This window comes from Leguminivora glycinivorella, chromosome 22, assembly GCF_023078275.1.
Source record: "Leguminivora glycinivorella isolate SPB_JAAS2020 chromosome 22, LegGlyc_1.1, whole genome shotgun sequence".
Lineage (NCBI taxonomy): Eukaryota > Metazoa > Arthropoda > Insecta > Lepidoptera > Tortricidae > Leguminivora > Leguminivora glycinivorella.
Genome location: NC_062992.1, coordinates 9,254,324 through 9,277,233, shown reverse-complemented (window position 1 = coordinate 9,277,233; position 22,910 = coordinate 9,254,324). Strand labels below are relative to the sequence as shown.

At 37.5% G+C, this 22,910-nt stretch overlaps 1 protein-coding gene across 3 annotated transcripts in view; it reads left to right on the top strand.

The window, feature by feature from the left end:
• The window catches only part of LOC125237672 (sodium-dependent neutral amino acid transporter B(0)AT3), a 53,335-nt gene extending 33,106 nt beyond the window's left edge, over positions 1-20,229 (top strand). The window contains exons 3-14 of one of the 3 annotated variants that reach the window (XM_048144809.1): positions 2,880-3,112; positions 5,122-5,343; positions 5,511-5,621; positions 6,047-6,288; positions 8,660-8,813; positions 10,003-10,204; positions 10,969-11,128; positions 11,479-11,641; positions 12,246-12,446; positions 14,383-14,466; positions 14,974-15,050; positions 15,915-16,053. In XM_048144809.1, the coding sequence (XP_048000766.1) occupies positions 2,880-3,112; positions 5,122-5,343; positions 5,511-5,621; positions 6,047-6,288; positions 8,660-8,813; positions 10,003-10,204; positions 10,969-11,128; positions 11,479-11,641; positions 12,246-12,446; positions 14,383-14,466; positions 14,974-15,048 (1,847 nt within the window). In that variant the 3' untranslated portion in view covers positions 15,049-15,050; positions 15,915-16,053. Of the gene's footprint in view, positions 1-2,879; positions 3,113-5,121; positions 5,344-5,510; positions 5,622-6,046; positions 6,289-8,659; positions 8,814-10,002; positions 10,205-10,968; positions 11,129-11,478; positions 11,642-12,245; positions 12,447-14,382; positions 14,467-14,973; positions 15,075-15,914 lie in introns of all 3 variants that reach the window. The other 2 variants (XM_048144810.1, XM_048144811.1) reach the window with 2 other exon arrangements.
• The last annotated feature ends 2,681 nt before the right edge of the window (positions 20,230-22,910 follow it).

Below are 22,910 nucleotides of genomic sequence, written 5' to 3'. Positions count from 1 at the left end.
CGCACACTAAAGTTATCAAGCCGATAAAGTTCGTTTGTCCCTTTTCGGCGTATTGGTGTGATAGAAAGGGACAAACGAACTTTATCGGCTTGATAACTTTAGTGAACGTTTATGAATAAGGGGGTAAGTAGTTTGGGGGTTATTGTGCTATGTTTAAGTTCTACTAAGTGAAACAAAAATACATTATTGATTTTTTTCATATACCTACTTTAATTGCCCTTGAAGAAAATCATAGGTTATTATTGTATGAAAATATCGATTACAACTCGTGTTAGAACTGTGTAGTATTCATAAGTATAACGTGAAATAAATTTAACATTTCTCTTTTATATATTACAAACAGAATATAATCACAATTACTATACTTCATTACCTACATGTCAAGTCTGTGCGATTATGATGCGATTAATCTATGATTTCGTTCAACGAAATGGCAGCGATAGCTTCGCGTTTGAGGAGCGCGTCCCTTCATTGAAATAATTACTTAAATAAAGATCGATTAACATAGCGTGTATACTAACCGATGAAATGTGACACGTCAGTTTTATTCGATTTTCTCGTATGGCTTAAACAGCATCTTGTTGCGCAGGAAGGCATTTTTACATTTTATTTGTGTGCAGGCAGAAACATAAGTCCAATGGACTTATGTTTGTAGCGCAAACGTTTTGCTCGCAGTGTCCTCTCTAGTATTACCTCAATGAGTTTATCATTATCTTTAGTGAAGTCAGTCATTTTCCATATCAAGACGCCACCCGCCGTCCGTTGCTATTGTACAAAACGAATACAGACCGTCGCGTGCGGCGTGTGACCTTTGCCCGTCGAACCACCCGCCGCCGGCGACGTTTCAAAGAAACCACCCTCAAACATTTCCGAACAAAACATTCGAACGTCGTCAGTCGCGGACCCGCGTAAAAAACCACAACACATTCTATGAACATTGGTCAAGTGCGAGTCGGTTTTCGACTTTTCCATACAAAGAACTCATGAGCGCCTGAACGACTGTGATGGCAAAGTTAACTTTTCGCACTTTCAAGACTTTACGTATATATCTCGGAAACGATAAGAGATAGAGCAAAATGGACTTCAGATTTGGGCTGTCGTTGGCACAAATTCTATGTTTTCGTCAACAGAGACCTTTTTTGGACCGATTTGAACAAAATTTTGCTCAGTCCACTTACAAACGGTCTTAAGCGCCTCCTTTTTAGTAGAAACTTAAGTCATTTTGGCAAATGAAAAAAAAAAATTGAACAATTTCTAAAAAGAAAAAGACAGAAATGAATTTCTTTCTACCTGTCCATCACGCTTACAAAATTTTAAGACGTTTAGTACTGCTTGCAGCGTCAGTGAGTGAAAATCTTAATTTGAGTTTTTTCTCGTAAGTCCGACTTACGCTTGACTGTAGATTTCTAATAGGTTTTCCTGTAATCTACAGGTAGAGGGCTATCTCGTGTATTTTTTTGAAAATTTTACGCTAAGTAGTTTCGGAGATAAGGGGGGGGGGGAATGGTCATTTTTTGTCTATTTTCTTAAATTACTTCTAAAGTACCAAAATTAAAAATTAAAAAAAAATATATTTCAAATGCTCATAAAATGCTCTTTCATTTGATATATAACACAATATAGTTTTAATAACTTTGATTTTTAATTTTCAAGTTTACCCCCCAAAAGTGACCCCTATGATTAAATTTCATTTAATTAAATTACATGTCCGTCTTTGGACCACAGGTTTACATATGTGTACCAAATTTCAAGTAAATCGGTCCAGTAGTTTCGGAGAAATCGGCTGTAACAGAGGGACAGACAGACACACGAGTGATCCTATAAGGGTTCCGTTTTTCCTCTTTGAGGTACGGAACCCTAAAAAAACAATATTTATAGATTTTGGGTATAAAAAGTGTATTTTGACTACGTATTTTCATTAAAAATGTGTGAATTTTTTTATTTATTTTAGCCACCGAAAACGCTGTCAGCGTTGAAGTGACGTCATCGAATTCGAACCTCACTGCATGTCAAAACAATCACTGACATATTGAACTTTATGCCTTCATACTTAAAAAGTCAGAAAATTTTGTTTTCGAATAGAATGATCTGATGCACAGATATTATATAGATTAACATGACTGTTTTGTATTCGCCTGATTGGTTTTGAAGTCATAATAAAATATGGTAATATTTTATTTCGGTTAATTGGACAATGGTTAATCATGTAACAGACAGACAGACTTTAAAAAGGGTCAAGTAGCCTATTTGTTGGTATTTTCCAAGCTCCCGAAATCGATGTATCGGAAGCTCGATAAATAAATAAATATCTCGGTCAATATAAACTAATATATAAATGTAAATTTTTATCAATAAATGTATCTTATCTTATCTGTGGACTATTGAGATTGAATGCAATTCAGGCAGCACACCAATAGAAGACCGCAAAGTAATGAAACTCGCATGCGAGTTCTCGCTACTTGCTACTAGCTCGCCAGAGCCTAGTCTTTAGGGGCCGTCCACACTCAAGAAACGCATGTCCACCGACGCGGAACGGACGTCAGCGCCACGCCGCCTGAATGTAATTTAAAAAAACGTCTCCTCAGTACATTTTGTATAGGAAGGACGCGCAAGGAACGCGCAAGGGACGTCGCTTGGCGCGCGCCGCGCCGCCTGGGGGCGCGTCTTACGTCCTTCCTATACAAAATGTACTGAGGAGACGATTTTTTAAATCACATTCAGGCGGCGTGGCGCTGACGTCCGTTCCGCGTCGGCGGACATGCGTCTCTTGAGTGTGGACGGTCCCTTAGATGGATTATATATTTGTGTGATTTTACGTCACTATCAGTCAAGACATCCTAATGTTCTGTTCATAAAGTTAACAAATTTATCCCTTCCAGGTGCCTTCCTCATCCCATTCCTCATCATGCTGGTGCTAGAAGGCATCCCGCTCTTCCTGATCGAGATGGCCATCGGACAGAAGATGAGGCTCGGCTCCCTGGGAGTATGGAACACTATACACCCCTGGCTGGGGGGGATCGGGATATCCTCCTGCATAGTCACCCTGTTTGTGGCGCTGTACTACAATGTGATCATCACTTGGGTGTTTTTCTACCTGTTCAATAGTGTGCGGGTAAGTTTTTGGATAAATAAAGTTTTATATTGTTACCCCTGGCTGGGATCGCGATATCCTCATGTATGTACGTTGTTTGTGGCGCTGTACTAAAATGTCATCATCAGATCATCACATAAGTTTTTACGATACCTAAGCAAATTTATAATTTGTCAAAACAGTAATAGATACCTACATAAACCTTATCCTACCGACTGCGCCAATAATGAGACTCACTTAAAATAAAAACATCAAAGAATTATTAATTGACCCCTGTCTGTCTGCTTGTCTGTTTGTGTGTGTCTGTCTGTGGCATCGTAGCTCCCGAACGGATGAGTTTTTTTTTATTTGAAAGCTGCATTAGTCGGGACTTCGGCAGTGTTCTTAGGCATGTTTCATGAAAATTGGTCCACTAAACCGCCGCTTTTTAAAAATTTTAATTTTGTGCTTATAGACCTAATGAATTATAGAAACAAAAAAGTGGAATGTATACGATGTATACTTAGTACATAAGCTACATAGAACATTATAGATAACTGGAAAATACATCAGCCAGCAAGTTTAATAGGTATTATATAGGGTCATCAGTTACATAAGATTAACCTCAATAACTATTAGGCTATTGTGAAGATAGCAATATCGCAATATTAAGTGAAGAAGAAGCCCGACAGTTGCGTAAAAACGTGTTTTAGTACTTACCCACTTAACCAGTCATCCGTTATGACCTAAATACGTTTTGATTAACATCAACACAAAGGTAGACTTGTTTTGCTAAGCTTTAGGTAGTTTAGGTACTTTAGTAAATTATGTAATAATGAAGTATGGAAAAGTTGGCAGTCCCCAATGACGTCAAACAGAGAAACTAAATGAGACTATTCCTAATGAAAACAGCTTATTGTTTATTTGGTCCTAAATTAGACCGAATGTCGTCAGAAATAAGGGACTAAATAGAAGAACACTTTGTAATATAACTTGTTCAATAGACGTACATGCAAAGTTTTGAGCCGTATTCCTATTGCATAATTTCGAGTATTTACCTTAGAAATAATAAATTGTGTCACAAGTGACCAAAATAATATACGAGGGAATCTAAAGTAGAATTATGAGCGAAGCAAGCTTACTACTCTCTCAATTAATACAGAGTACTATTTAGCATTCTTAGCTTACTTCAAGGTTCAAATGTACACTATTGTACACCCGCGCCGTAAAAACGTAATTGCTGACTTTAGACATAACCTAATCTTTAGACATAATCTTAGATAACTATATAATACACAGAATTACAATGTATCTACATATAGTAGTTTCGAAAGACGTTGAATTGTTAATAAAAGTGACTTGTCTTCAAACAAAACCTTCAGTTGTCTCCTTTATTTTGAAACGAGGACCGAAAAGTTCATATTATATTGGCTGGTTATATTTATATTTTGCACGATCGCGTACGCGAGGCAGAATACAAGGCAGGTAACTTTGGCTTTGACGCTGAAACTGATATTGTCGGACTAGTTTAGCTTTAGTTCAAAGCAGAAGCCAGTCAGTTAGACTCTCTAGGGTTTACAGATAATTTTAGGACATTTTATGGATTAGATATTCACTTACAACGGATCAGACAATGTGAAAATCCTCTTAAAAATAACTAAACCTAGGAATGGATAAGCCGAGACGAGTGTCAATTTCCGTAGAAGGAGTCACCTGGCCGCTAGGAGATCCCATGATAGAGTGACACTTTCCGTGAGTCATCCTTTATTCCCTGAAAGAGCAAAGTTTCACTGATTAAACTTCTTCTTACACTTCCTTGGGTCTTCCTTGCGATATCCCAGCATTTTGCCACAGGCTATAAGAACCTGAACTTTGCTTTGCAATTTGCAACTAATGCCGGGATTTTGGGTAAACACCAGTTTTTATGACAGCCACTGCCATCTGACCTAGCAACCCAGAAGGCAAACTCTGGCGCCTTTGCCTATACCTACATCTTCATTTATTATTTAAATTCTAAGTTTCTCGTCCTAATGTTAACCATACTGTTTCAGATCAACCTCCCCTGGGCAACTTGTCCTTCAGACAACAGCAGCGCCCAAATCGAGTGCAACAAGGCGTCAGCCACTGCCTACTTCTGGTATCGCTCGGCGTTAGATGCTTCTCCAAGTATCGAGGAGCCGGGGGCTCCGAGGTGGTGGATCGTGCTGTGTCTCCTGCTGGCGTGGATCGTGGTGTTCTTTATCGTGATGAAGGGCATACAGAGCAGTGGGAAGGTGAGGAACTGAAAGAGAGCAGATACTAACTGTGATAACACTCAGCTACTTTTAGTATCATCGGGTTTTTATAGGGGTAATATTTTAACCCTATGAAGGTCTACTCAGTCATCTTTTTTTTCTTTGTTCTTCGAGCTGACCTAATTAAAACACATTTTTTTGCGCAGGTGGTGTATTTCACATCGTTGTTCCCATACGTGGTGTTGACGATCTTCTTTGTCAGAGGGATCACGCTTCCAGGCTCTGCTGATGGCATCGTGCACATGTATAGTCCGAAGGTACAACTTTACATTTTATTTATGTCGTTAGTAAGGGCGTGGAACTAAATGTCCACATGAAACAAGAATATCTTTTAGAAATCATCCAACTTTCTCATGCCTCTTGTTTTTCACGCTCCTTGACTTTTTGATATGACACCACGACCACATCTTCTTTCATTGCCATGTAAAATTCAAATTCTTGCGTTCTGTTCTTAAGGGGCCCACTAATTATCAGTTTGCCGGACATTATCGGTCAGTCAGTTATTCGCAAAAAGTAATAGTGCCAAATAACTGAGAGGTGAACTTATAATCTGTGCACCCCTTTCTTCTAAGTATTCATATCTTCCCCACAATAGTTTGTTGTACGCTGTCAATATTTACAATCTTTTCTGTTCTTTTTCGTCTTTGTAATTTAAATCTCTTCACATTTTTTTTCTTCCCAGCTGGAGATGCTTCTCGAGCCGACCGTGTGGCTGGACGCGGCAACACAAGTGTTCTACTCCTTCGGCCTCGCCTTCGGCTCGCTCATCGCCTTCGGCTCCTACAACCCGCCCGACAACAACTGCGTGCGTGACGTGTTGTTAGTGTCGGTGTGCAACGCGCTGACGGCTATATACGCGTCGGTCGTCATCTTTAGTATACTTGGATTCAAGGCGTATACTATGGCGGAGAGGTGCATTGCTAGGTAAGATTAATTTTCTTATTTCGTGTAGCCAACATGTAGAACTTTTAAACCCAGTCATCATCCTCCTTGCGTTATCCCGGCACTTGCCAAGGCTTCCGCCTGGGGTCCGCTTTGACAACTAATCCCAAGATTTGGCGTAGGCACTAGTTTTACGAAAGCGACTGCCATCTGACCTTCCAACCCGAAGGGTAACTAGGCCTTATTGGAATTAGTCCAGTTTCCTCATGATGTTTTCCTTCACCGAAAAGCGACCGGCAAATATCAAATGACATTTCGCACATATGTTAGGAAAAACTCATTGGTACGAGCCGGCGTTCGAATCCGCGACCTCCGGATCGAAAGTCGCACGCTCTTACCACTAGGGTACCAGCGCTTATAAACCCAGTATTATTGAAAAATACCATGTTTCATAAATAAATTTCTGAATCCAAACTTATCAAGCGCGCTGTGAGTTGAATCCACTCCTTAGACATGCCTTCAGCGCCCTCAAAGTAATACAGTTGAGAGTAGCCTGACGTTTGTTATGAAATGAAGCGTAGCAATGCGCTCCAAAATGGCACGCTCTTGGTGACCAGACACTACAAGAGACGCTTTAAGTTCTCGTTTTGTGATCCAAAACCGTTGCCTGTTGTACTTCAGCCAGTGTTGCCAGACGGAATCTGAAGTATACAGTAGAAAAATGGATAAAAAACCAGTAGATCGGGAGAAAAATCAGTAGATTACAAATATTGATACCAAGTGCAGAAGAATGAAAGAAAAATTAACTATGCTGTTACACAAAAACGGCCCTAGAACTCTTAAAACACTTCTCGCGATTTCAAATTCATGAAGATTGGCGTTTTATAAAGGTTTGGAAAAAACAGGTTTTTTTTTTCTTTTTCTCATCTATGATCAAATGCTTGTATGGAAAAATAAACCGACTTGAAAAGCCACAGTCAAGAAAAACTTTCTTATCCTAAACAATTTTTACGAAGATTAAAACTCGACAGATAAGGTGCATTAGGGTAATTTAATTCCGAAAGTCGTCTAATTTCAAAAGTTGCACTAAAATCATCATTATTTCCATCATATCAAGATTCCCCTTTCGGAATTGAGCATTTCTTTTTTTTTTTTGCCACTTTTATGAAGTGTGATATTTTTGAAAAAAAATAAAAATATACTCAGAATTACTAGCCTTTTCAATCCTTAGTTAAAAATTGTCCCATACGATTTTTTCTTATTTTGTTACCATTTTCCGTACATGTTGTATGGGGTAACAAAAGAGGAAAGTAAAAAAAAATTTATGGAAATTCTGGGACACTTTTTGTCTCCCAGTGAGATTGAAAGTACTCGTGATTCTGAGTACAATTGACCTAAAATTCCATGAAACAATAACAAAAAAATTATTGGCAAAAAAAAAAATGCTCAATTACGAGAGCATTTCTGTCATTCGGAATTATCCTAATACACCTTAAACTATTTCGCCATGGTACAGCTCTCTGATATAGCTCAAGTTTGGGCAGCGTTTTCGATTAAGGCTCTCAGCCAGTGGGATTTTGTCCGACTTGTTTACCAAATATCGTCATATTTCAAACAAAGTGTCAACAAATTATACGCCTAAACCTTCCCCAAGAATTACTGATTCATAGGTGAAACCCGCATGAAAAGGGCTTACAGGCTTCGTATTACTATCCTACTCAGCTGGATATACCTACACAGCATGTAAACCCTTCTTTCCCGCCATCTGATTGATATTAACACATATAAAACCCCATAGAATACAAACATCAAACTTCTTGCACCCGCCTAAATCGCTATTGCTAACACCAAGCTACCACTACACTACGAACAATTACAGATACAATAAAATCTGTCAAGCGATTTCTTTCGCTAGAAAAAAAAGCAACAACTTTAAAAAATGAAGGGATGAATGTTAGCCCATAGAAAATTTTAATTTATCGCCTTGACAAAGTTGTTGGATCGTCTATAGTAAAAATTTGAAGCCAATCCTATCGTTAATACTAAAAAATATCGATTTGGGAAAAAGCAGGTAGATTTCTTGAAAAATTACAAAAAAAGCAGTAGATCAGTAGATTTTTTCAAAATCAGGTAGATCTACTGCTAAATCAGTAGATCTGGCAACACTGACTTCAGCGCACATAGAATAAAAATAAAATTTTACGTGATGCGCGCATGCTCAAATACCACCTTTCCAAAAAGCATTTTTGCTAAAAGAATCGGATGTACTTAGTGTAACGTCTCACCATCAAAACTAGGATTCTAAAGGTTCTCACGCTTCTTTGTTCATCATACTATTCATACTCGACCAGTTATATCAGAGTAGAAAAGTTCGTTATACACTGAGTAATTCTAATTGTTTTGTCTTTTTCAGCTCCATCGAGATCCTAGCACACAACCACATCCCCGGATTCTATCCCAACACCACGTACGATTACTACAGAGAGCACTACCCCGATCTGGTGAAGGAGAACATCACGACCCGACTCAATCTGTCAGACTGCAGCATGAGCAAGCAGCTTAATGAGGTAACAATTCAATTGACAATCAGATCGGCCGATCGAAATTTCAGTGTAAGAGTTTCCATATAATATTTACTTCATGGTTCCTTACTGAGTGACGTCGATCAGTCCATCGTTACATTTGCTGTTAATGGGCCAAATTAACAGCGATTGTGTTGCCCGTTCGATACGTTTAAACTAGTTGTAATTTAGATCAATAGATTCGATTGGCCAATTCGCAATTACAGTCTCTAATTTCATTGACGCAAATGGATGGAGCCGATCTCGGTTAACAAACGGGTCATAGGCCAAAGCCTATCATCCTACTGGTATGTACATACAATTTAATGACAATGAAAACCAATTCTATGTATACATCTGCGTCAAACTAAAACTATATCGTACCCAAAAGTTAGGGCTATAGCTCTTCTTTTTTCTTCTGGTTCTCTCTTGTACTTTCTGGTCTAGCCCATTGGTAGACTGGTAGAGAATGCCTTGAGGCATTAAGTCCGCCATTTGTACCTTATTTTGTTGTGCAATAAAGATTAAATAAATAAATAGACCCTTATTTATTTTGATATGACCGCGAAAATGTTGCTGTAATTTCTGCTACACAAAGGTGGTTTGTTATCGATAAAACTACCTGTTATTTACCTCTGTTAGGGCTGTTGTATTCCTTTATTGTGGTGTGGCCTGTCACACGTTTTAGAAGAAATTTGCCATTTCATTTCTACGGCGTACTTGATTTTGGAAAAATGGACATCGTGCGTAGCCGAATGCACAAACGCTCACGAAACGCTCGTAGATCTGTACCGCTCTTGCGTATTGGCGCGACAGAGATAGACTACCTTTCGCGGCGTTTCGTTTTCGTTTCGCGTCGCAGAAATGCCATTCGGCTACGGGGCCAGATCATTTCTTTGCCTATTTCTTTTATGATTTCATTTTCTGTATTTCGACCGTTCTGTAGACGACCGGTCTGGCTCAGTTGGTAGTGACCCTGCCTGCTAAGCCGCGGTCCTGGGTTTCGAGTCCCGGTAAGGGCATTTATTTGTGTCATGAGCACAGATGTTTGTTCCTGAGTCATGGATGTTTTCTATGTATATAAGTATGTAGTTATCTATTTAAGTATGTATATCGTCGCTTAGCACCCATAGTACAAGCTTTGCTCAGTTTGGGGCTAAGTTATAAGGTGTCCCCAATATTTTTTTTTCTCCAGGCGGCGGAAGGCACAGGGCTCGCCTTCATCGTGTTCACGCAAGCCATCGTGGAGCTGCCCTTCGCCCCGTTCTGGTCCATCATCTTCTTCCTGATGCTGCTGTCCTTAGGTCTTGGCAGCCAGATCGGCATCATGGAGGGAATGCTGTGCACCATCTTTGATATTGAGTTCTTTAAGAGGATCAGCAAGCCGATTATTACTGGTAAGTTTATATCAAAATCTCCTAGGGTCAATTATCGAAATATCAGAGCAGATCACAAGAGTTCAAAATAAAGAAGATTTTCATTAATTCCTTTGAAAGGTAAGATGGCTAAAACGCTGTGACAACATAATAAACCGGGCTGCGTTATTAGAACGAAGAAAAGACCTCTTGAAAACGAGAACTACAGAAACACTACACAAAATTATGAACCAAATAAATTATTATTGTTAGGCTTAGGAATTTTTATCGCATACCGTGGTTCTAAAACCCGTGGAGTCGCCTTATAAAAAAATTCCAAGTCAAAGTCCAACAGTATGATGTCATATTAAATACAAATATTTAGGTATACATACTGTCACATCGTTACTGAGTAACTGATAATGTTATTATTAGTAAATTTTATTATAGCTATGCGCAAACGGTGTACATCCCTGGTGCGCCAGGTGCGGGCCAGCCCCAACCCTATCCTGTGTATGTTAGCGGATAGATTGGACTGTCCGTATATGCGACACTGCTGTGAAATGCATGTTTCCATGCATTGTAATTATTATTAAAGTACTAACATTTTAAACGTAAGTTTACTAACAAATTGTATGAGTCATTAGTTACTCGAAATAAACAATTTCATTTCATAGGAAAGGACAAATTAACGATCCTAAAAGAGTCTTAATATACTTAACCTAAAAAATAAGTATGTAAATTTTGGTCTACATTTTTCTGTTTAACAGTTTTGTAATATTGAAATTCCCGTTTAATTTTCACAGGGATCGTATGCATTTTCTGCTTCGTAACTGGGCTGATCTTCACGACTGGCGCTGGAGAGTATTGGCTCAAGATGTTTGACTCCTTCGCTGGTACTATTGGCTTAGTGGTCGTCGCCCTCTTGGAGATGGTCTCTGTCATCTACATCTACGGGCATGAGAAGTAAGTCCATAGTATGATCTATACCCTCTCAGGTATCGTATCCTTCTGCTTCGTAACCGGACTGATATTCACTACTAGCGCGGAAGAGTACTGGCACAAAATTTTCGCCTGCACTTTTTGTTGAATTTGTTTTTTTTCGTCTCACCACCAAGTTATGTCTCTAAATGCACAAACATCGTTTATATTAGAGTTAAAAAGTGTCCATCATTCCAAGTTCACTCAGACCCAAGTCCCTTGACTTGCCCTCACAACATATCACACCGGTAGAAACTGTCAATAGCAATACCTATAGTCGTAATCGGACCCTCGTTGACAATGTACAGGGCCACTATATACTTCTCCATTTGCAGGTTCTCAAACGACATCTACGAGATGACGGGCTACCGCCCCGGTCTCTACTGGCAGCTGACGTGGCGCTACATCGGGCCCTGCGTCGTCTCCTGCATCCTGCTCTCCTCAATTATCTCCATGTTCTTATCGCCGCCCACTTACGGCGCTTGGAATGCTGAAGAGGTATGTTATTTACAAATTGTAGTCGTTTTTAGGTAATCCATGTTCTGTTTTTGCAAAGCCTTATGCGGTTAGCTTATTATTTGCTGTTAAGGAACATAAGAAAAAACTGAGGTCCGAATAGTGTACCCTGTAGAACCCCGAGCTATATAGTGTGTTTCTGTCAAGCAATTAAGTTTCTTTAATGTTTATTGTTTGGGTTCGTTAAATATGGACAAGGTTTATTGCCAGTGCTTCACTTTATAGTCGACAGACTGCAATTTTAGCTTTTGTATAATATTGTAGGCAATCAAATGCCTTCATGAAATAATCGTATATCTAAGGACACTTGATAAAATTATGGTTGCCTATTTTATCCTTGTTATTATTTGTGCATCATCTATTTCTATAAATTTATTTTTTAGTTGAGTTGATTGAAGCCAATTCAATTAACATTATAATAAATGTGACGATCTTCACTGAAAGATATTATACTATTGTCAAATCTTATTAATGATTAATTTCCATAAAGCTTCAATGTGAAAGAAACTTCATCAACAACCGACAATAGAAAACAGAAATATGTGAAACCTATAGATGAAAACTACATAAATACTAATCCATCCAGGGCCGCGTAGTAAAGACTCCGTACCCCGACTGGGTGCTCCTGATCGCGCTCTGCATGATCCTGGCCGGAGTTCTGCCCATACCGGTGGTCCTGCTGCTGCGCCGCTTCCAGTGCCTCGCCTTCGATGTGGACATCCACCAGGGCAGCATCAGGAGGATTGAGACCACAGTGTCCACTAAGGAGATGATGAGTGACCAGGATGTGAGTATTTCGAGTTCGTACTTGTTTGTTTTTTATTCTGGGGATTTTTTTTTTTAAAGCAATACCGAAAATAAATTTCGTTTTACCAAACCACTATGGCCGTTGACCTGCCTCTTTATCACGAGAACATGCGAGAGTTGCAAGACAGAGACAAATACAAAGATGATCCAGTGAACGAAGTCGTTCGCGCTTAAAGAATATGCGTGATTTCTTTGCGATATTAATGATATTATACAATAATCGTCTTCCAGAAAATTGTAAAAAGTTGACTTTATAGTTTAGAAAAGTTTAGCAAAATCTATTTGAAAACTCATTAAAAAATATAATGTAAGTAGTTAGTCATCCTTTCTATTGAATCCCACACAAAATCTCGTTATTTTGATTTATCTTTGTAAATAAATAATACAACTAATTCTAACACGCTAGTTCCAATACCAAATGTGTTGTTTCGTTGTTGCTAATGTAAATATACTTAAACTCATTACTATGTAAAAAAAAATCTAAGTTTCTAAACAGTTTCATTGTAAACAGTTCAGAAGCTTCTTTTGACAGCAATTTACCTCGTGGTTTGATATCGTGTTGTATGTGTGGAAAAATAATGATATGCCTAAAGATCTTCCATCCCTACTTAAAATCTCTCTCTCTTTGCCTAGCCACATCCCATTTCACTTGGGGTCGGCTCTCCTCGTCAATCTTCGCCACTCTCTTCGGTTTTGGGTCGTCGTGTCATTGACTTGGGCTTTCTTTAGGTCTTTGTTGATACTGGACATCCAATTTTGTGGGGGTCTGCCTCGCTTTCTCGTGCCGGTGTTTATACTGAGGACTTTTCTGGTCATGTGATCCTCGGGCCTTCTCATTACGTGTCCATACCACCTAAGACGGGTCGCAGTTAATTTTTCTTCAATGGGTCTGACCTTGAAACTTCCTCGGATGTATTCATTTCTAACTCTGTCTAACAAGGTGACACCTCCAGCCCATCGCAACATCTTCATCTCCGTCGTATGTACTTTTGTGGTGTGGACCTTTTTCATGGGCCAGCATTCCGCACCGTAAGTAAGGGCGGGGCGCACAGCTGTTTTATATATTTTCCCCTTTATGTGCACTGGCATTCTGTTGTCACATAGTACGCTCGATAATTCTCGCCACTTCATCCAGCCAGTGTTGATTCGGTGTGTTATGTCGGCGTCTATTGTTCCATCTTTCGAGACAACAGAACCCAGGTATTTAAAATGGTCGACTTTGTTTAGCTGCTGGCCTTGTAGGCTGACAGTTGGCTGTTGGTTTTCTGCCGAATTGCAGCACAGCATGTACTCCGTTTTGTTTCGGCTAATTTTCAGTCCTGCGCTTTCAAGTGCTGTTCTCCAACATTCTAGAGATTCACTGAGTTCTGCGTTGCTGTCTCTTATTAATACCACATCGTCCGCATAGAGTAGATCCCAGGGTGGCTCTTTCTGAATTTTTGCTGTGAGGTGCTCCATCACGAGGTTGAAAAGCAGGGGGCTCAGCGCTGACCCCTGGTGTACACCCACTTCTACTTCAAATTCATCGCTTAACCCTGCTGGGCATCGTACCTTTGTGACAACATTGGTGTACATGTCGACAACTGTCTTTATGTAGCATTCTGGCACGTTTTGAGACCGCAACGATTGCCATATTAATTGCCGTGGTACCCTATCGAATGCCTTTTCGAGGTCTATGAATCCATCCCTACTTAAAATAATTGAAGTCATATTAACCATTTAACCACCCTAGTCTGGTACACATATAAAACATCCGAAATCCAGCTCATTTCGTCTAATAAGAAGACAAATCTTCTCCAGACTTCGTACCGGCGATAAAAGTTCTAGGAGGTTATAAACCAATACACCACGAATGTCTAAATCCACGAGTATTGCTAGTATGTGTGCTAGTCTGCTAGTGTGTGTGTGTGTGCTAGGTGTTGTCTCCGGAGTCCGCGCCGCCGGCGCCTGCGCAGCTTATGGCTGAGGCAGCGACCAGATTCACCATCGGAGATTTTGATGTGAGTACTATGACTTTTTCTGGACCTAATATTTTAAAAAAATGGGTAATATTAATCATTGTGACAGTAGGGTCGCATTTTTATATTAAAGAAGAATAATTCTGTAATGTTTTTTTTTTAATCTATGAAAAATATTTAAGTAACAAAATGATCTCTTGAAGTCTTTCACTATGTATTTTGGGCCACTATGTATAAATTAAAAAGTATTTTTGGTTGAATTGAAAAAAAAAACGAAAATCAAATAATAATCTAATCGAAGGATAATTTGGAGAAAGATATTAAAAAATCGGAGCTTCTAATCTGAAATAAGGAGGGATTCATTTCAATGTGAAAGCTACATCTTAAGATTCTTAAGCTACCTTCTGTAGTTAATTAATGGTAACGAGTAGTAAAAAAATGTTACAGTTAAAACCTAATTTACCTTCATTAAACGATGTATTTTGTAATATACAGCTTGTGTACATATAACGATGTTTATGCTAGTGTGTGTGTTCCGATCCAACACAGGGCGTGGACAGCGACGACCAGCGACCGAGCAAGCGGGTGCCCGCCAGCATCGCCCGTGCTAGGCCGAAGAAATAGATGTGTGTATGCTAGTCTTACAGCTTGTGAGCATGCTTTTGTTTTTTGTACCTATCGTGAAACCACAGATACACCGCATCATGGAGCGTTTACTAAGAGCGTAGCCACAATATAATAAAGAGTACTATCGTACAGTATGACCACTCCCTGCTTACCGTTGAAAGTGCCACCCAGCCGATTTCGGTTACCTCACAGTTACCCCGTCAAGAACGCGACCAGTCGACCTGTCTTATCTCACTCATACAAGCATGGTACGCGTTCACTCCACGAGCTTAGACTGTGTGCGTAGAAACGCGTTTCATTCATATATTTGATCTCCATTGTCCGAGGTGTGGCGTAGCGCTACGTAGAGAAGCTACGGTCTTCGACGTAGCACACGTAGCAGTTAGGAAAGTGTCACAACACGAAGCCAATTCATATAACAATTTTGTATGACTTGTGGTTTTGATTTTGATACGATATCAAAGATTCTATCTTATCTTATCTTATACTTTGTTAAAATCTCGTATCTCACACTACTCCTCAAAGTTAAAACGCAGTAACTTTATATGCATTCCATACATACTTATTACTTTTTTATTCATTAATGAAGAAGATACGAGTTTTTTTCAAAGTAGTGACGATATGTCCCTATGTATATATTACACCAAAGCATGATATACGTCATACATAATATAATGAGGCCAATTTGAACTTACCTTTTGATGCCAATGATGTTATTTTTGTATGAGTCACCTATTCGATTTGAAATAGCCTTCATTATACATTGTTTTTTTTTATGAGCCAAAATTTTACTAAAACCAAACCAAACGCTTCCAAATGCCACTCTACCACCTTACACCATAAACAATCAAATCTATTTTCAGTCATCAGACGAAGCCATCGACGACCACTACTCGTCCAGTAGTGACGAGGAGGTCCTCAACGCGGGCCGACTCGCCATGCGACCCGTTTTCAAGATGGACGTCGATCCGATGGGAGTTTGAAAATCGAATACGATTCGTTTTTAATTTATGGGCTCTATAGACACCGATATTGCAAGCGATTTTTGATACATTGTGGGATTGAGCGATGTATCGGGAGTTGGTAATGTCTCAAAGGTTTAGTGCAATTACAGCCTGGCAAAAAACAGTAGAAAATAACAGGGGCGCCACCGTCTATGTAAACCTTTTTGCATGTGGCAACTATTTTGACAAATTTTGACACTTTTCTTTGAGAACAGTCAAGTGTTGCTGTGAAAAAAAATTAGTTCCTGTTCTACTCTTTTTGGCCAAGCTGTAGAGTGTATAGAGCAAACGTTTGCAGTGAATATTGGTTTTGTAATGCGTAACACAATCGAATGTAAATTGACAGGTTAAACGAAAGTTGGTTACAGAATTTTACAATAGAAAAATATGGATTTTAACTTTTTAAGCAATCACATATGCATTATGCACTGTGAATATCTTTCGTTCTGTTATTTATTCTCAATTCAAATTAAATCACAAATGTGTATTTGGTAGTCTGTAACCAAAAAAAATGAATGAAAAAAAACCTAGTACTTGTTATGTACGTGTTATCGTACCTTTATGTGTAATCGATGACTAGACCTGTCAATTTTAATATCTGCAGTTGCGGTTACATTTTCATAAATTAATTAATAATGTCGATATTTTACGATATTTATTTAATGCTAGTTGTAAGTGTAAGTCAAGCCGCAGATTGATTAATCAATCTCCACATCATCATAAAGAAATGATCGTGAAATTACTGGATATTGTGAGTGTATCAAATTGATCAACTGTTAGGGCTCGTTTAGACGGCGCGCAAAATCACATGCGTTTTTAGTTATATTGCGAACTGTTGCGACTTACAATTGACCAGACCAATCGAGTACAGTCAAAGGTATTAAATATAGTTGCGGTGAAAATGCTAAAAATATTTATGTTCGATGATGATGATGATGATGATGATGAATACGTATAATATGCTTATACGTTGTGGATACATATTTTTGGCAATTTGTCCGCATCTATATTTATACCTTGACTGTACTTGACCTATCGCAAGGTAAAGAAAATCGCTCGAGATCTTGCATCCGTGTAAACGGGCCGTAGGCCATAAGAATGTTCGCAGTGCGAAGAATCTCAGTGAAATATGCCAATGGTTCTAAACTAAGTCGTTGATAATTAGAGAATTGTTAAATTCATGTGCACACAGGGTAGGTAGGATTTTTAAATGGCGTCGTTTCAAAATAATCTCAAGTTTGAATTTAAAAATTAGTATTTCAGGTTATATGCAATTAATATCAAATCCAACTTGACTTTGATTTTAAAAATCCGAATAGGCCGTCAGGTAAAAAAAATATGAATAAATTAATAATACAACTATAGTCAAGGATTTCACGTAAAGTCAGGAAGTTTGAAATATAGAATAACAGATACGTTAAAAGCATCGATCCAACCAAACAAAAATGAATTGATAGTTAACATGTAATTTTTGGTCACCCTGTATGTTAAATATATTATAGTGTCTAAAAAATTAAAAATTAAAATGACAGTAGGTATCTCAATTAACTAATTAATATAACAATTACAAAAGACAACAAAAATGTAAAGTCATTGATTTTTACATAAATAAATTATCCCACAAACAGATGCACAGCTAAGAAATACTACTTAAAAACTGATAGCTATGGAGCTATTATATAAAGTTATATATATATTTATAAATATCATTATGAAAGTTAATTCATAGCTGTCATAAACCAATTCCTGTCCTTTTGTCACGTTAATTTGGGGACCGGTTGAATTGAAATTTAATTTATATCATACGATTTGAAAGAAAAATCTATAATCACTAAGATCATAACCTCTGTGTGCACCTAGCCTTGTTAGGTCTATTAGGCTGTAAACTTAACTTAGCGTTGACTTAGAGGCATAACGCACTGACTTAGATCAGTTAATTTAAAAAAAAAACTATATAGGTACATCACTTTTGGACATACGTCGCTGGCAAGACGGTGGTACCTTATTTTTTTTTAAGCTATTAGCCGTCCAATCGAAGTGCAAACTGCTGTGAACAACATAGTTTTTGTTAAAATAATAGTTACTTTTAAAATAAAGAGTATCTTAATAATAAAGGTTCAAGAAGATCTACAAATCAAAATAAAAAAACCTTTGTTCAAGTCAATGGAACAAATCCTTTTAAAATATTTAAGTTAATTCTCAGAATATTTTTTGATCAGTATTTTAAATTTAACTACTACTACTAGTCTTGCCAGCGACCATTTATTTGTAATACACGATTATATATCGAAACAAGACAGGAGTAATACGTTACCTTCGCATACTAGTCTAAATACTAGGTTAAGGGAAGCGATGCTAGCTCGTTACTAGGTCCTAAGACCTAAACCTTAGGTAGACTAGCGTAGAACGCACATGTTATCCTGGGGAGGCAGGCTGGCCGGGAAATGTAGGAAAAACTAGGAAAATAAGGTTAAAAATGTGATTGAATCTATCAAAAGATATGATATTAGAGGCACAATGCTAAATCGGTAGACAAATATGTTAATAATCAACAACTTACAGGTCACCCTGTATAACATTAGGTCATTCATTTCATTTAAATAAAATTGTGATGAAATTTATCAAAAGATATTTAGGCACAATGCCAATATGGTAAAAAAGATATAGGTTAATAATTGAATTATTTACCGGTCACCCTGTATGGAATTAGATCATTCATTTAAATAAAAATGTGATTATATCTCTCAAAAGATATGATATTAAAGAGACAATGCCAACATGGCAAGAAATAAGTATATGTAAATTAATCGTTGACTTACCGGTCACCCTGTATATTAGATCATTCGTGCATTCATTTAAATCTCAATATATTTTTTTATATCACAACTATGTGAATTATAAAAAATGTTTTTAGTCTGTAACCCAGTGCTTAGTAAATTAAAACAAGTAGATACGACTTTTTGATTGGGTTAAAGTTTTTGGGTACCTATATCTATCTATTTTTCTTGGTTATTTATCAAATTTTCTTGTTGAGATGTTTTTTTAGTGTATGTTTAAATATATTAAAACGTATGGACGCAAACGACAGTGATGCTCTTTAAAACAGAGTGAAACAGAAACAATGTGATTTTGACTTAAAATACGCTTGACTCGTTTTCCATATAAGGGACCGTCCCCACTCAAGAGACGCATGTCCTGAGGCGCGGAACGGACGTCCGCGCCACGCCGCCAGAATGTAATTTAAACGTCTCCTCAGTACATTTCGTATAGGGAGGACGCGCAAGGGACGCGCAAGAGACGTCTCTTGGCGCGCTACAGGCGGCACGGCGCGCGCCAAGCGACGCGTCGCCTGGGGGCGCGTCTTATTTCTTTTCTATACAAAATGTACTGAGGAGACGTTTTTTAAATTACATTCAGGCAGCGTCTGTTCCGCGCCTCAGGACATGCGTCTCTTGTGTGGGGATGATCCCTTACAGAAGAATGTTAAAAAATTTAATGTGTTTAATTAAAAAACATCGGACATTATTAGCCCATCTGAAGTCTGATCATTTCTTGTCAGACTATAAAAACCGTGCTTGATCATCACAATGAATTATATCGTGTTCATTATAAGAAGGCTCATTAGTGTTAAAATGTATGTAATGTTGTATGTTAATGTAGCTAGTCCAGTCTGCCTCTCCAGTATCGGAATGCCATAAAAAAATTAGAAGCTATTCGAGTCTTCCTTTAAGGATGACTCTCCAAAACAGGTGTTACCAGCTTAAATAATTATATTTATTAAGTGACGCAGTTCCAAAGATGTAAAAAGTTGAGATTGTAAAAAAAAAATTCAAAGATATTTTAATGTTTATTAGCATATCTCTCATTTAAGTTTATTAAGAGCGTTTGTTTTTTTGCCATTTTTTTTATTTTTATATTTTTAGGGAATTTTAGGTCAAGTGTACTCAGAATCAAAAGGAGACAAAAAGTGTCCCAGAATATCCATACATTTTTGTTACTTTCCTCTTTTATAAATCCATACAAAATGTATGGAAAATGGTAAGAAAATAAGAACAATCCGTATGGGATAATTTTTTTACCTATTGAAAAAGCTTATGATTTTTAGTAGAAATTACACAAAATTTACCAAAAATAATATTTTAAAAAAGTGGCAAAGAAGAGAAACGCTCATTAAGGGCCAGTTGCATCAACCATATTTGACAGACACATCATCGTTAAGCAGCAGACGACTATGGAACTTCTCATATAATAAAATTTAACGAACGCTTTAACGGTGACAGATGGTTTGATGCAACCGGCCCTTAATAATAAAATGGTATTTTGAAATTAAAATATTAGTACTGAATTTCATGGCCGTTGTATTTCAATTTTTTATTCAAATTATTATGTATTTAAGGTCTCACTTGAAAATGTTACTTAATGTTCTTAGTGTTGTTTTTCTCTTTTAAATATGGTTAAGTATTAAAGTCGAAAACAGTTACGAATCAATTAGTAGGTATTATACGTTTTTGATAGTTATTCAATGGCGAGGCACGCACGATGAACATTTTTTTTATATTTATTATTTACATTTATATTATAACATATTTTTTAAATTATGTATAACTTTACTTATAATACACATATTCTGGTAATTCATTTCCTAAACTTTCAATGAACGTTAAGTTTCATTGTATGAGTTGCAAATAGTACGTAGGTTACGTAGGTACTAGGTACCTAGATTTATAACTACAATAATCTATCAAAAATTTTTTTTTCACTTACTAATTGTTCAGATAGTATCAGATTACCGTACAAATAACCTGATTTCCATCAATACCAATAATTTAAGTAAAAAATCTTAAAAAATCACACATTAAGTACAATTTTTTGTCCACCCTGTATATACAGGGTGTTTGTGCGCGCCTCGCCCGGCCCGTACGGGTCTGTTCGAGTAGATAGCTTCGGGAACATCCCGCTAGTCGTAGTACCGATGATATTAATATTATTAACAGTGTAAGTACATTAAATTTGAGATGCAGAATAAATTATTGCCACCATGTATGTGTGTTTTATTTTATCGACTTTAAGTATAATAAAGAGTACTATCGTACAGTATGGCCAGTCCCGCTACCCGCTGAAAGCTGCCGCCCACCCGCTCTCTGCAGGGTTAGCAACTTAGCACATCATGATTGCCGCGAGAGTATGTCGCCGCGAGATAGACTACGTCCTTATGTCATTAATACAGTTAGAAGAAGACGTGTCATCTATCTCGCGGCGACATACTCTCGCGGCCATCATTTGCTAGGCCTAAATACTGTTACCTCACAGTTACCGCCTGTCAAGAACGCGACCAGTCGACCCGTCTTAACTCACTCATTCAAGCATGGTACGCGTTCGCCTACACGAGCTTAGACTGTGTGCGTAGAAACGCGCCTCTTTCATATATTTGATCGCCAGTGTCCGAGCTCCGAGGTGTGACTTGAGACTAGTTTAGACCATACGCCAATATACACATTCAGTGGCTTAGGATGAGATGAACAGAGATAGGACCGGTGTGAAGAAGAGATAGGTCGCACGTGGGCCATTTTTTTCAAAGTTGTCCACCCCAAATTTTTTCAGGATTTGGAAATTTTTATGTGGTTTCCACTCAGAATCACGAGCTCTTTCAATCCTAATAGGAGAAAAAGTGTCCCTAGGTTTTTTCCATTCCGTTTCCATTTTTTCATACATTTTGTATGGTGGTAACGGAATGAAAAATGTATGGAAATCTTAGGACATTTTTTTTCTCCTATTAGGATCGAAAGACCTCGCGATTCTGAGTATGAATCGCGTAAAAAATACCCATGTTACAAAAAAAGTGGGGTGGACAACTTTGAAAAAAAAATGGCCCACGTTCGAGTCCTGCCAAAGATGTGAATTTTTTAACCAACCTTTTATTAACCAGAAAATGTTTTTAAAGAAAAGTAGAATATATATGGTCTACATTCAGGAAATGATTATTTATTAGATTATTACCAAAGAAAATTACGTCGCACAAGGATTCCCTACTTAAATTGCGTGTTTTAGATTCCGTACCTACGTAAAAACGCCAAAAGCGGAACCATTACAGGATCACTAAATACTACTAAATTGACTAATATTTATATAATTGCATTAATAATATAGGGCCAACTAATAAAAAAACAACATTTCCAAACAAAACTATATTATTCATAAATTAAATTCATTCTATTATACATTAATTTTCATAAGATCGTTAGGACTACGTTAAATTCAATCTATGGGGACCGATTTTTGAATGTCGAACGCATGAATTCGCCGTTCGAAAGTCTGGAAAATATATTCCTTTCCTTTCCGCGTATATAATTTCCTACCCTTTTTACTCGACATTGGCTATGGGCAACACCGCCCTTAAGTCCATTAAAAAAAAAAAGTCTGGAAAACGGGTGTGTAATGATTGGTATAACTTTTTTTGGTATAACAACATTTGATATAACAACATTTGGTATATATTTAAAGGATATAATCACTCATTTGACATAATTAACATTTGTTATAACAACAAAATATTTACTTTTATTTTGTATAATCATTATTTCGTATAACACTTATTTATAATAACCGTTATATGGTATAACTATCTATTGATATACGACTAGTATTATATAACTAGCAAACAGTATAAAACATTTCATGAATTAATTTTATTCTTTTTTGAAGGGATCACAGTTCTAACCTAACCTAACCTACTTTTCTGATATCAGTACATATGTTTAAGGGTCACAGTTCTAACCTAACCTAACCTGTTTTTCTGGTGCATGATTGATCTAATTTATTGTATAATTTATTTTTATTCTAACTGTGCTGTAGACA